At 41.1% G+C, this 15,435-nt stretch overlaps 2 protein-coding genes across 2 annotated transcripts; both read left to right on the top strand.

The window, feature by feature from the left end:
• Positions 1-7,250, top strand: nfil3 (nuclear factor, interleukin 3 regulated). Its single transcript, XM_034709136.1, has 2 exons — positions 1-216; positions 2,919-7,250. Exon 2 carries the CDS (start codon positions 3,021-3,023, stop codon positions 4,335-4,337), a length of 1,317 nt encoding a protein of 438 aa, XP_034565027.1. The 5' UTR covers positions 1-216; positions 2,919-3,020; the 3' UTR covers positions 4,338-7,250.
• A 1,438-nt stretch (positions 7,251-8,688) lies between these two features.
• auh (AU RNA binding protein/enoyl-CoA hydratase) lies at positions 8,689-15,076 on the top strand. Its single transcript, XM_034709137.1, has 10 exons — positions 8,689-8,934; positions 10,521-10,588; positions 10,750-10,837; positions 11,074-11,160; positions 11,336-11,428; positions 11,724-11,780; positions 12,285-12,472; positions 12,568-12,618; positions 12,699-12,746; positions 13,004-15,076. Exons 1-10 carry the CDS (start codon positions 8,757-8,759, stop codon positions 13,079-13,081), a joined length of 936 nt encoding a protein of 311 aa, XP_034565028.1. The 5' UTR covers positions 8,689-8,756; the 3' UTR covers positions 13,082-15,076.
• Positions 15,077-15,435: the final 359 nt, after the last annotated feature.

Below are 15,435 nucleotides of genomic sequence, written 5' to 3'. Positions count from 1 at the left end.
ATACACTTATGCAGTGACCTACTAACACAGATCCATGAGTCAGGAGCCACCTTCAGAGGAAAAACCAGACCAGGAGAGGACCGAGCATCGGATCCGCAACTTGTAGGATTTTCATCGAGTTTTCTACCTGCTGATCTCACCTGATGGAACACCTGGACCAGGAGCCCTGAGCCGGATCCCGACGGGGACCGAGTCGTCCACCCAGGTGCTGAAAAGGTAGAGTTGAATGTTTCCATTGGAGCAGCTTTATTCTCTGTGTGATGGTGTGTTCACGTGGATCCAGCACTTCGTGTTTATTCTCATGTTATAAGAAGATCATTATCCAGGTGTTTAAAAACCTGTGTGGTTCTTTATTCAAACTTCACATGAGCACGTTTACACATCACAGCTGTGAGCTCCAGTCCGATGTGTTCTCTTCAGCTCAACACCTCGAGTTATAATCAGAGGATTTATCATGCATGTAGTTTAATAAAAGGAGGATGAAGAAGAGAAGGGAAGGAGGCATGTGTTCAGATAGAGACAGGCACAGAGGCCTAGCAGGAGCAGGAGTTTAAGGATTGCGACACATAGTGAAACCCAGAATGAGTAAGGTCCTGGTGTAAGATCTGACTCTGACCCTGAGACTCCACATGAAGAGTATAACATCGCACTCAGAGCAGAACCGTGTGTTATTCTCTGTAACATGTCTCCTGTAGTTCATGGTCTCTCTCAGGGCGTAGATGGACCCCACGCTCACTGTCATGAGTAAGCAGCGCGGTGACGTCATGTATTAACAGCGTGAATGCGCTCATTGTCTTTGCGCGGCCTGTTCCTGATGTTCCTGACTTCATGTTGCTTTACTGACTGATTTTAAACTCCAAACAAACAGAGCGGAACAAACAGGCTGTTATTGCCTCACTGGTAAATATTGCATAATGTCTGCAGCCATAGACATCACCAGGGAGGAGGGGAGGAGGGGAGGAGGGTATTGTGTAATCCGGATACAATGAAGGAATTTGGGGCATCAGGACGTGTTGACGGTCCAGTCCGGGTCCGGGCTCCCATGGGCTCACGTTGCGGTAACATCACCTCCCGGTTGAATCACGTGCACGCCAGATTTAGTGTTGATGTCGTGTTGCCACGTTAGAGAGGACAAAAGGAAGGGAGGATCATCCCCACAACCCCGCAGAGCCCCGCAACACCTGTAACATGTTCCAGCACACAGAGACGAGTTTAACTCTCCTCTCTACTGCTTCAACCTGATCATCTATACATCTAAATATTTAATACATCTACAGATTTAATACAACTATAGAATTAATACAACTATAGATGTAATACACCTATAGATTTAATACAACTATAGATTTAAAACACCTATAGATTAATACAACTATAGATTTAATACACCTATAGATTTAATACAACTATAGATTTAATACACCTATAGATTTAATACACCTATAGATTTAATACAACTATAGATTTAATACAACTATAGATTTAAAACACCTATAGATTTAATACAACTATAGATTTAATACACCTATAGATTTCATACACCTAAAGATTTAATACATCTAAAGATTTAATACACCTAAACATTTAATACGCCCATAGATTTAATACATCAAAACATTTATTAAATCTAAACATTTAATACACCTTTATAATAAAGACATGAGGGCATCAATTATTTATCAGTTTCCTGTTTAGATGCTGAGCCAGGTGAGTTACATGTTACCTCACCTCATCACAGCTTCATGTACAGTCATAATTAATCTGCAGTTTGTGTGGCACTTAGTGTATGCATCACAAACAGAAGTGTCCTCCTTAAAGGAGTGTGTGAGCCGAGGAAACAGAGACTGATTCAAACTGAAACCCCAGAGGAAGAGACAGATTTATAAATAAGAGTTTTAAAAGCAGTAAAAAGAAGAGGACATCCTGTGTGTGTGTGTGTGTGTGTGTGTGTGTGTGTGTGTGTGTGTGTGTGTGTGTGTGTGTGTGTGTGTGTGTGTGTGTGTGTGTGTGTGTGTGTAATGTGGGCCTCAGGTTACAGTCTGTGTGTTTCAGTTTTTTGAGCCCCTGCCAGGCCACGTGTTCTGATTACAGCTGACTGTACTCCTTTGTTCCCTCTGTGCTGGATCTATGGAAGCCCGGATGCCCAAAAGAGGCAAAACTGCCTTTTCAGGAGCTCCTCTCTGAAGCTTCATTTCACACCCAGAAGAGGAGTATACCCTAAAACTTTATGATAAGGACGTGTCAGAATCAGTTACTCGGTTTTCTGGAGTGTTTTACGTTTGTTTGGAGGCTAACTGATGAAATGTGTTCAATGTTTTGCACTCCTCTCTGTGTACAGGCTCTGATTCAGATTTAAAGTGTCTGACGGTGTTACAGGAATGATCCCAGCAGAGACAGGAGCATTATAATGTTGTTTTTTCCAACGTTAACATCCTTCACCTGACAAAAGAGTAATTATTCTGTGCAGATTCAAAACAAACACAGAGCCGCTGCCGACTCAGTTTGTGTAATTTAGATGACAGTTTGCATTTGCACATGATTGTTTGACGACTAAATTATGCAGAAAACTCTCAAGTTGAGGACTTTCCTGCAAAGTTAAATATGACAGTTTTTGTGAATGGAGTCTGGTGTGTATGTAGAGAGAGGTGTAACAGCTGTTTGTGGTTATAAACATCATCTTCCTCTTCCTCCATAGAGCTCTCTCTCTGCAGGGATCAGCTCTGTGATGCTGTCAACAACTTGATCCTGTCAGGGACAATAACAAGAACTTCAGTCGATGTATTTTAATAAAGAATGATCAGTTAGGGGTTATTTAGCATCTGATACAGGTTGCAAAATAGATCTGTAACTTCTGCAGCTCCTTGAACTTGAACCATTCCGTAAACTCGACTCTGACTCTTGCGTCTGCTCTTCCTCAGATTTCCTTGACACCTCTGGATTTAATCCGGCTGCTGCGTCCAAGCATCATGGTGACCAGTTAAAGCCGTCTGAGCACCCTGAACGCAGCTTACCTTTATAATATGCAATCAATCAAGCAGGAGGTGGACTCCAGCGGGTCCTACAGCGGGGAGGACGCCTTAGTCCTGGCTGTGGCCTTGCAAGATGCCAACAGAGATCTGATGGGCCACAAGATCTCAGGGATGCCCTTCAAGACTAAGACGAGCTGTCGGAGGAAGAGGGAGTTCATCCCGGAGGAGAAGAAGGACAACGTGTACTGGGAGAGACGGAGGAAGAACAACGAGGCGGCCAAACGCTCCCGAGAGAAGAGACGTATAAACGACATAGTGCTGGAGAACAAGCTCATGGAGCTCGGAGAGGAGAACACGTCCCTGAAGGCCGAGTTGCTGTCGCTGAAGCTGAAGTTCGGCCTCATGAGCTCGGCAGCGTACGCACAAGAAGTCCAGAAGCTGTCCACTTCTGTCAGCCTCTACCAGGATTTCGGTCCTCCGAGCCCCGCAGAAGGTCCCAGCAGGGAGTCCGAGACAGTTCACGTCCGCAGCAGCTGCATATCTGTCATCAAGCACTCACCTCACACCCCTGAGACTCAGGGCAGCTTCAGGACCGCACAGGTGAAGCAGGAACCAGCAGAGACCAGCAGCTACGTGCAGGAGAGGAGCAGTCCGTATGAGCTCTACAAGAAGTTCATCTCCAGCCCTCTCTCCGGGGTCTTCTCACAGCCAGCCTCCTTCCTGCAGATCACCAGATCGTCCAGCAACTCCCCTCGGAGCTCAGAGGACGGCGCCGTGAGTAAGTCCTCAGACGGCGAAGATGAGCAGCAGGTTCCCAAAGGTTTGACGCCGTCTGTAGCCGACCCCAGAAGCGTCATCGTCTCCACCCACAGAGTACCAGAAACCGGTTCTTCAGCTTTGCCCCACAAACTCCGAATCAAGGCCAGAACCGTCCAAATCAAAGTGGAGGCCGTCGACCCCGAGTACGAGTCTCCAGGAAAACCCTCGACTCCTCACAGGGTCTCAGTGGGAGGGAGCTTCCCGACCCCTCAGGACTCCTCAGGGTTCCCCCAGTCCTCCTCGTGTCCTCTATCCTTACAGGTCTCCGATATGCAGGACTGGACCCAGAGGACCGAGCAGTGGCACAAACCCAGCACAGAGACTCTGCAGAAAGGTAGCAGGCCGACCTCCAGTCTAAACAAACCCGCCACAGACCCATCCTGTGCTCTCACGGAGGACTGGTACCTGAAACAGGGACTACCGGACCTGTCTGCACAGGTGGGCACTCTGAAAAGACTGATCACAGCACAGCCGGGCTCCGTGATAGAGTCCACTAAACACAGCGCCCTGCACCACGAGTCAGCGTCTGAAGAAAGCTTCTCTGAATGACGTTTGTATGTTTTGTACTTTCACTGTATTTGCTGTTGCACTGTGTGGTTCGTGTTCGGGTTAAACCATGTTTTCATCACCACACATTAAAAATAAAACCTGATTAGAGGAAGAGAGAGTCTCAGATAGAAGTACACAAGGATTTAAAGAGGTGTGTAAAACCACAGTCACAGGGCAATCATTTTTCTCTGACGTCAGATGATGTTTTCATGTTGAACTGCTGGCTCACAGATCATTTAAACACTTATTCTTTATATAATGTTTTGTATTTAAATTTGTTGGTATAAATGATTTCCCAATCTGCTCCAGAGACCTGAGTTAATCTTCTAAAGATTGTTAAAGTTGTTCAGGCTCTCGTTACGCTATCACAAAACAGCCTTTAATTTAACCTTTTACATTAAAAAATTAGATAAAAATATTAGAAAAACAGATCAGCAAAAACTGTATTTGCACGAGGCTGTAAACATGCTGTAACATTTTAACATGAGGCTCTATGGGGATCGGCCCACTTGTGGACAGCCTCTAGTGGACACTTTAGGAACTGCAGGTTGCCGCTTGTTGCTGATGTTTAGCTGATGAATTCGGCCTGATCTCTCACTGGATTTTAATTATACATCGTCTTTTGTCACTGAACAATCAAAAAGTGATGATGTGAAAACTGTTTGACTGATTTCCGACATTTTAGCTTAAAATCAAAAATGTTTGCAGATTTAAAGCTCCTGTGAGGAGTTTTTAACTGGTTGTGAACCAGACAGAAATTAATTTCAGTAACTCTACTGAACCTACAAATGCAGATTACACCATCAGAATATAGTCTAGTTACTTCCTTAAACTTATTTTGAATATCTGAAACAGCTGGTGGGGGTAGGAGTCAGACTCCTTTATAACAATTTCCTCCACAAAGAATCTCCATTTTTATTTTTAAAGACAACAAGATGAGGTCTTCATTGTGCTGGAAGTCACAGCCAACACATTTTGAAATATAATATATCAAGGATATAAGAGGAGCCACTTTGGGACAGGGTCTATCAAAAGTCCCTCACCGGAGCTTTAATTGTCTCACCTTCACAGTGACGTCAGAGGAAGATGGCCTTCAGTTTCTCCAACATTAACTTTGTCTTTCACTTGTTGCAGTCACCCAGTCACTCCATTCACTTCTACCATGTTGCTTCTTTGGCTGCTGTTCATTCACGGTCGACTAAAAATACAACTTCCTGAAGGTTTTCACAATAAAAGCCCAGCAGGACTTTTAAGGATTATGTCCCTTAAGGAGGCCTTGAGTGATAGTTTTATTGACAGCAGCTTCATGAGGGTGGAAAAGGCAAAGTTAGAGGAAGTGTAATAAACTGGTTGATGTTAAATGTTTCAGGAATATGAAACGCTCGCTCTTATTGGTCAGGCTGGTGCTGAAAGGTTCGTCCACGTTTAAAATGTAAACATAAAAACAACTCAAGCGAGGAGACACGGCTCAATCACACCAGGTTAATAAGAATGAAGGCTTGTCTCATATTTACCTTTTAATAAATGTGTGTTTATCACACTTGAGGAGCCTGAATCAAGGATTTCAGGGTGTTATTTAAGAGTTCATCACACAGCTATCAGTTGTAGAAGGTTATGGGCTGAGCTTATACCTGTCCCTCACCAGCTGTCTCTTAGCTCAGCTCTGATCAGGTTTATGAATAAATGTTCATCCGAGCTTTGCAGCTAAAGGCCGTTTATGCCTTAAAACTGAAATCTGTCATGTTTATTGTCGGTGGAGACGCAGATCTCTCTCTGCTTTAGAGGAATGATCAGCTGCGTTTTAGTTCATGTTTTTTTTTGTACATGGCCAATTTTTCATATAATTTCTTTAAAAGTTTCCTGGAAGGAGCGATGAAGTTTGGTGGAATAATGTAACAAACAGATGCTTAACTTTTATTATTTATTTTATAATAACTCACAACGCCTGTGCACAAGTTTCCCTTTAAAGTGATATTTTGTTGGTGTTTATAAATATATTAAAGAATCACCCTTTTCCAAAAAGGCATCAAAGAGTTCCTGACTTTAGCCGCTCTGATGAAACTTCTAGTTCACTGTTTGCAGGAAAAGTAGAGATGCACAGAGAAATCACTCTCTGGAAGACCTTTAATAGGAAATTATTTAAAGTTAGCAGCTGATGCATCATAAACATCCTAATGCAGGTCAGCTGAGCATGCACAGATATGTCATCTGTCTGCAGAACATTAGATTTAAGACAAATAAGCTTTTGCATCAGAACCATTGAGATTCAAAGATCCTTCAGGAAACTTTTAAGATAACTTTAAATGATTTTATTCTGCTCTCTCTGGTTTATCATTTAAAGCTTCAGACCTCCATCCCTGCAGCTTTGTTGTGTTCAGGTTCATTCTGATGATTCTGTCTCTATGTGTCAGACAGAAGCGAGCTGAAACCTCCACAGACGCTGAGCTCCTCATTCTTCCTCCGTCGTCTCTGCTCGATCTCAAACAGGCAGAGACTTCTTCTTTGTGTGTTTTGCTTTTAGAGACGCTCTGCCTCCTTCACAGGCTCACTGTCCGCTGATTAGACCTCGCTTCACTTTATTTTATTTTGTGGATTTTTAAACTTTCAGGTTTAACCGAGAATGTTGGATGTTGGTTTTTGGGATTGTGAGAAGCATTCGATGGAGCTGACGCAGTCTGACCTTCAGAGTTGAACCTTCACAGCTTTTGTAAATGTAACATTTAATGTGAAAGGGGTTTCATTACACAGCTTTTTCATAGGAGTGTGCATTTGATGCTGAGGATGATAAGGATGGTGATGGTGGTGATAACTCCATGTGCAGCAGCCTGAAGTTTGGGTTTCTGTATCTGAACACTTTTCTGAACTTTGTTGTAATGGTGAGTTTTTGTTTACAATAAATGTCTTGTCACTGAATCATAAATGTGTGCTTTTAATGTTTCTTTGAGATTATCAGTATCTTAGAAAAATCTCAACAGATAAACAACCTCAGTTAATCTGACACCGGAGCTCCTCCTCTGATGGATCAGACCACTGGGAGCTGAAGCCGCCCTTCACCCTGCCTCTGGTTCCAACTGGATCATGAGGTAATAAAATATTTTTAAAAGCAAACTAAAGGCCTACCTTTTAAGTATTATTGCATTTTACTTTATCTATTTATTTATTTATTTATTTATTATCTAGTTTAACTTTTAGTCCCTTTTTAATTAATGATGTCTTACTTTTAATTATTATAGACACATTAACTGTATATATTATTTATTCTGTTAATTTGTAAACATTTTAATTTATTTTTTTATACTATTTTGGATCATTTCATTATCTATTTAGTTATTAATTAGATCTTATCATCTTATGGTTTATATAGATTACCTCTAAGCATTTTAATATTTTATTCTGTTTTATTTCGCAGTATTTACTTTTAGTGTCGCAGCTTCGTTTCTTTGACTGGTTTAATCTTTTAGTGTTATCTTAGTAATTTATTTTAGTGAGTTTTAACATCTCATTTTACATCCAGTGTTTCCTCATTAAAATATTATGACAGCATTTCCTCAGCTCGTCAGCAAGTTATTTTTATTATTTCATCTTTATTTATTCCATTTATTATTTTATATAGCATAACATTTTCTATTTTCAAGGTTTTATTTCAAGTTTAACTACTATTTTTGTCGATATTTTTTACTATAATGGGTAAAATGTACTATTTTAGATAACTTTTGTCATTAAATTTTTTTTATTGCATTTTTTGTTGTATTTCCTTGCTCACCACAAGTTAATAAATATATGCGAGTAATACAAAACCAACAAAGAAGAAAAAATTAATAAATACAAAAAATACAATAATAATAATAATAATAATAATAATAATAATAATAAAATTAAACAAATACAAATAATTAACAGTACAAACAAAGGGGAAGATAAACATAAGTAAACAAGATAAATAAACAAAAATAAATAACAATAATAATATATTTTTTCAGATAACTTAAAAAAAACATTCTGGAAGACATCTCACAACCCCCCATTTGTGTCTTGCGACCCCCCAGGGGGTCCCTACCCACACTTTGGGAACACCTGCTGTAGAGCACGGAGCAACCTCTTTGAATGAAAGATATTAAGGCATGTTTAGACAAAAATTAAGTAGTTTTTCATCATATTGCGTATTTAACAATGACAACAAGGAGCTTCATGAATAAAATACTATTAAAAACATTTATACTTTATATATTCATACTGTAATCTTTCCTTTCTTCTCCCTTTTAGTAACTTTCATCGACTGTATATATATATATCACTTTGCATAATGTCCCTCTGCTGGGTGGTACATCCGGGTACTTCCTGTTCACCGCATTACGTCATGTGACAGCCCCACGTGACCGGATCTCAGTTGAAAGTCAAACAGCACTGCGGCTCCTCAGCATGGCGGCCCTGGTGGGACGTAGAGCCTTAATACAAGCCTTGGACAGCGCGTCCAGACTTTCCGTGTCCCCGTCCTGCATGAGACAGTCCGGTCTCTCCCGCGGACCGGCGACACGACTCTACAGTTCCGAGTCCAAGGATGACCTGCGCGTCAGATACCTGGACGGAGAGGACTCCGGTGAGTTTGACTCTCAGCAGGAGGATATTATATATTTGTAAATGATTTTTAATAGGTTTAATAATGTGGGGGACCGGGATGTTACTGTTACACCGGGAGTCCCGTCAGCAGGTGAACTAACGGTGACCAGCTGAACATGTAAACACAACTACCCAGACCATGACTGAAGCCACGCCCACAATCAAAGCACAGGGTACGCGATGACGTCAAACTTTACGTGATACGATTTTTAAGTTATGACCTTCGTAATTAAGGGATAACGTTTGGTTTAGCAGGTTGTTGGGGGGAAAAAGAATCCCTTCAGGGTCAGATAAGACCCCAACGCGAAGCGCAGGGTTCAACACAACAACCTGCTAAGATAAGATAAGATAAGATAATCCTTTATTCGTCTCACAACGGGGAAATTTAAGTGTTACAGCAGCAAAGTAGACAGCGCAAAACAGTATATAGTTAATGAGAGAACATATAGCAATTATTTAAAAGTTATTAGCAATTCAAATTAAAGAAGTAAAAATAAACATATCTTACGACGTACATACACAATTAAATAAGTACATTTACAAATGTTTACAAAACCAGTGATGTGGTGAAAAATGTGCACGTTTTGCACACTAACCATACATTATCCCACAACCCGGCTACTTACTTAAAGCTGGGGTTGGTAGTCAGATTTAGATACACTTTTTGATATTCTGGTTATAATGATCTTTATGTCCCGAAGGCAATCAATACATAATGTGTTCTTAAAAAAGAGTGAAAAAAAGCAACTATCTACAGTCTGAGTAAACCTGGGAAAACACCAATCAATCCCTGCCATCAGGAGCCAAATTATGAAACCAATCAAATCCTGTACTGTCGTTCTCCCCGCCTCCTGCACATACATTTCATGTTTGTTTGTGTTTTTAACTTTCACTATGATAATGTTTTGGTGTTTTCTTACCGCTGACTGAGACATGAGTTGACGTAGTGCAAAACACAAACGACGTGCTGACGACCGGTTTTGAATCAGTCATGATCATATGGTTGCGAATCAGCAGCGCTCATGCATGTGGACAGGGGCGTCGTTTTGGAGGAGCTCTGAGGAGAGGGTAGACGGAGTTCTGAGGAAATGCTACATTTAAATTCATGCTTGTTTACCGTGATGACCAACCATAGTTTTAAAATACAAACACGTTGTCAAAAAACATTGATTAAAGATTATTTAATTAATCTGAAATGATTTATGTTTGCATTTTTTCAAAAATAGTCCCAGTGATTCAGACACAACAAGCAGAAGCCAAATGTGCCGGAACTCTTTTCGGTGGATTGATTTGACATGACGTGTGATCAGTTTGCCTCTGGCGTTGCTCGTGTTAGTGAAAGTTAATAACCGTTGTCGATGGGTTGTCAACAGTAACAACCTAATACCCCGGAACCTAACAATATAATTACAGATGATTTATAAAAGAATACTTAACTACGTACATTTATTAAAGAGACAGAACATGTTCATTTATATGTCTCATATGTTTTTGTTAAGCCTCTAGTGGACACTCAATGAACTACTGTTTCATATTTAACGAGTGTGATGTCTGTCCGTCTTTCAGGTATTGTTGTTGTTGGGTTAAATCGACCTAAAGCTAAAAATGCAATCAGCAAGAATCTCGTCAAAATGGTGAGTGTGGCTTTTTATTGTTATTAATTTCAGTATATAGCTTCAAATAAGGCTGGTGTTGTTCCTCCCCGGCCAACTCATGGATGTTAATCTATCTGTAGGACTTGAGCTCTCTGTTTCCGGAGTCTGGGTTTGTTTTGAAGTATACTTTTGTCTTTCAGATGTTTGACACGGTGGAGGACATTAAGAAGAACAACAAAGTGCGCAGCGTCATCATTTGCAGTGTGGTTCCTGGAGTCTTCTGTGCAGGTTCACTCTCACTCTCACACTTTAATATCTTTGTTTTAATGTTTGCACAACTTTTCTGCAAGTATTCTGATGTGAAGATGTTTCTGAGCTGGAGGAGAGAGCTGTGCACTCAGCTTTTCATGCAGAAGTGTTGGCAGATATCCTCTGTGTGACGGAGCAGATTGAGCTCCACATGTTGCAGGAAGCCAGAGGCCTCTGTTTGATGCTGTGTGTGTTTTGTGTGTCTGTGTGTGCAGGTGCAGACCTGAAGGAGAGAGCAAAGATGCATCAGAGTGAAGTGGGGCCGTTTGTGTCCAAAGCCCGGGCGCTCATCACAGAGCTGGGTAATCTCTCCTCTCACAGTGGATCTTCAGGGAGGGATTAAAGATGAATTTGTGTATTTAACTCTGAGATCTTCTAACACTGTAGTCAGATTTATACTCCACTAGTCCTCTGATTTACTAGACTTAACATAGAGTATGTTTTTGTAACGTATATGACCCATCTCTCCTCCTGCAGGTAACCTTCACGTCCCGACCATCGCTGCGATTGACGGAGCAGCTTTAGGAGGAGGTCTGGAGATGGCGCTCGCCTGTGACATCAGAATTTCCTGTAAGACTTAAGTTTGAAATCAGACTGCTGTTTTTGTTTGGAGAGCTGCAGAGGAGTGAGATGTTCGAGGTTTTTCCAGGGAAATGATGCTGGGTTTAGATGACTGTGGCTGTGCACAAAGTTAACTCAGCATTTAAGAATCAGGTTCTCAGATATGCAATCTTTATTTCCTTTTCTACCTTTAGAAAACATGCACAACATTTACTGTGGTATTGGTTTTAATGTGTCATTATATTTAAGTCTAAATATTATCGTTCTGTTTATATATATATATATATATATCTGTTCTCTGTAGCGAACAATGCCAAAATGGGACTGGTGGAGACCAAACTTGCGATTATTCCCGGAGCAGGTGAGACTTTTTGTTTCTTTTTTTTTCCCTGAAAATTTCTGACTTTACTTTTTAGTTGTCTGTGCCACAACAAAGTGAGATACTTCAAACTTCTGCAGGGTTAGAAATGTTTATTTGTCTCTGTATTTATCCTGAAGTTCAAACATTTGCTCCCCTAACAGGTGTGTTTTCACCTCGGCTCTCTCTCAACCAAAGCATATCTGACTCTGTTTGTCTGTTTTTATTGACTTTGTTTCTAAGAACCTCTGACAGCTGTTAAATGAAAACAATCAGAAGAGTTAAGTTCATTTACTTTGGAAATCAGGGTTATTTATTCATAAACTTCTTCCTTATCTAACCTTTATCTAATGATTAAAATGATAAAAGCTGAATTTGGATAATAAATCAAACTGTTCAGTGCAAATGAAAGTTTTTACAGACACTGAGAAAGTTGTAAATAAGGTGTAACCCCTGGGTTTATGTGCATGTTTTAGACCATGTTGGATCTCTCTCTCTCTCCTGCAGGAGGGACGCAGCGTCTCCCTCGTGTCATCAGCGTCTCTCTGGCGAAGGAGCTAATCTTTGCGGCGCGGGTGATAGACGGGAAGGAGGCTCATCGTCTGGGTCTGGTCAGTCACTCCGTGGAGCAGAATGACAGCGGAGACGCTGCGTACCAGCGCGCTCTGGAGCTCTCACGGGAGATCAATCCTCAGGTAATGAGACTGTCTCACTGCGTGTTAAATCACAGAAAGAGTTAAAGTCTCTCTGCTTTTAATCAAACCGGGCATTCTTTGATTTGTCTCCTCAGGGTCCAATTGCTGTCAGGATGGCAAAACTGGCGATCAACCAAGGGATCGAGGTGAGTCTCAGAGAGGAGCATCTTATTATTTCCAAGAAAGAGAAGAAAATAATAAGACACTAAGAGTCTTTGTCTTTCAGGTGGATCTGGCCACAGGTCTTGCGATTGAAGAGGCGTGCTATGCCCAGGTGAGTAAACAGAGACCTGTGTGGGTCTGAACTCCTCTGAGTTAGCCAGTCTAGGAGAGATTAGATTAACTGTTGAGCAGGACAGGTTTTATGTTTACGTTCAGTGTTTGTGTTGTTGATTAAACATGCAACTCATGTCCTTCTTGCTGGTGTTGTATTGTAGTTAAATAAAGTGACTTTTTATATTCAGTCAATCTCATTGAGAATGGATGAACTAGTGACAGATTTAAAATGATTCACCTGGTGCTGTCTTTCAGGTGATCCCGACTAAAGACCGTCTGGAGGGTCTGGCTGCCTTTAAGGAGAAGAGGCGCCCTCAGTTTAAAGGCGAATGAGGCGTCTCTGCCTTCAGCTCTCATTCTGCTCCACTGCTTCAACATATAACCTGGGGGACTCTGTACACGTCAACACATCATCCTGTACAGACCCCAGAGGATGAGCGTGTGACTGCAGGACCCCTGGAGCATCCTGATGGCTGAGTTCATGTTTAAAGCAGCTGCTGGGTGTGTCAACTGACGCTGAGGGTTCAGAGAAACAAAGGACACTAACATGCTTTAACTCACTCTACATCTCAGCAGAGGAACAAATGACTTACATACTAACATTAATAACTTCTCATCTGCAGAATGACCAGCAGGTAGTCTCTAACGGAAGCAACCATGACTCCTTAACCAATCAGAAAGCCATAAAAATTCCAACACATTCAGACTTTTCTTTTGATTTTACTGCAGTAGAAATATTAAAAACACTAAATAACATCAGAAATCATGAAACAGACACAGTCACAGCTGGAGGATGTCTGAGAAGTGGGAGGTTTGGATTTAAGACTTGGTTAACATAAACACGGTTTATACACAGAAAATTTTCTCTGACTTTCGTGCCTCCTCGTCTCTGTTGCAATGATAAATAAAGTGACCTGGGAGAAATCTGAAAACACCACAGAGGGCGAAAAAGAGAGGAAACTTCCATGAATCAAATTGTCTACCTTTAAAGGTGCTTAGATGACAGAAACATCCTGCTGATTGTAACTAAAGACCACAAATCAGATTTCCCAAATAGGTTTTTACTAAAAACTAACCCTGACTTGAAACTTCAGGGAAGTCTACCCTTCGCAGAGCCACGGTCTGTCAAATGACACCACTGACTGTAAAGAAAGATGGATGACAGGTCTCCACCTCCTCTTGTTGTACAAAAGTGAAGCTAAAACTCCCCTGAGACAGGCTCTGACATTTGGTCATTTGGAGCCTCTGCAGTACAGATCAGCTGGTTGCACCGCTGTATTTTCATCCCGCATCTTCCACTAATCAAAAAATATTGACCTTGTTGCTAATATGTGGTCATACCATCAGGTGGGTCTAGTCCTCAGGTGGGTCCAGTCCACAGCGTCACAGATTCTTGTGTGGGTTTGAAGCAGAAACTCACGGTTATGGGAAGTTTAATGACTCTTGTGTTAGTGTTTGTTAACACAGGAGCCTCATTGGTCAACACAGCTGTCAATCATTGCCTTAATATGGAAGAGGTTGATTTTTAAGTCCCGCCCTTTTCTCTCAAAATTCTGTCTTTAAGATCAAAGACAACATTCTAGAATTCTGCATTTAAGATCAAAGACAACATTCCAGAATTCTGCATTTAAGATGGGCTTTATGACCTATACTGCAACATGGGGCGACCTAAATGTTTTGGCTTCACTTTTGAGGAGCTGTCATGTCATCCACCTTTAATGCAGGTGCACCAAACATCTTGAACGCAGCAGAATAAGAAAACCACTTGAAGTTTTCCCTTGATCAGTTCTGCTGATATAGACCATCTAAACTTGTTAAAGCCATGGAAAAAGTTTTTTTGTGGACTTTGAGCTGTAGTAGTTTTTTCTCTCTGACATATCATAAGTTTATTTTTTAATCAAAGTATTGTTTAATTCGGAAATGCTGATAAAATATATGTATTAGTATACATGTTCTGTTTCAGGACTTACAAATATGAGGCCATAAATTGTGAACTGGTCCTTTACCAGCAGAGAATGTAAACACACCTTAACTTGTTTACCTGAGGCCTTGTGTGTTCGAGTCGGATGGTTGTTGAAATGTTGAGTGTGGAGAGCAGCCATCGGTCCTGATTTACGTCCTCTGAGTTGCCTTATTTCTTTCTTCTGTCTTAGTTTTAGTCTGAGTTGATTTCTGTTGCACAGTTTGTCTCATCAATGAAGAGCCTCAGGCTGAGTCGATGAGTGAATCAGTCGCTGTAGAGATGATCTGATGATATTTCAGAAGGAGAAGTGAAGCCTGTGAGAACAGCTGTGAATAAATCTGTCACACAGACGTGCTGCAGTCTGAGTGGTGTTTCGGCGCTCATCGTTCTTTCAGGTTTTTTCAGTTAAACACTGATCATTGTGAATGCACAGAGGATGGGCCTGAATGCTCTGTAGAGGAACTCCAGAAGTCAAATCTGCAGCCTGCACTCGCCCTTTAAATGCATGTCACTGACACAGTAAAATATAACACTGATTAAACTCCAGGGAGAAAAATGAAAAACTTCTCCAGAGGTCTCTTCTGTTAGTGAGAAATGTAGAATGTAATAAGGGAATTTTCTTCACAGTTACACTGTTTGAAACTATGAGGTTTCTGGAGCTAAATAAATATATTTATTGGCAAAGAGGACCAGAACGTTTTTCTCTAATATTTCCTGCAGGTCA

Source organism: Notolabrus celidotus, chromosome 19 (genome assembly GCF_009762535.1).
Source record: "Notolabrus celidotus isolate fNotCel1 chromosome 19, fNotCel1.pri, whole genome shotgun sequence".
NCBI lineage: Eukaryota > Metazoa > Chordata > Actinopteri > Labriformes > Labridae > Notolabrus > Notolabrus celidotus.
This window is presented reverse-complemented; position numbering and strand designations above follow the sequence as displayed.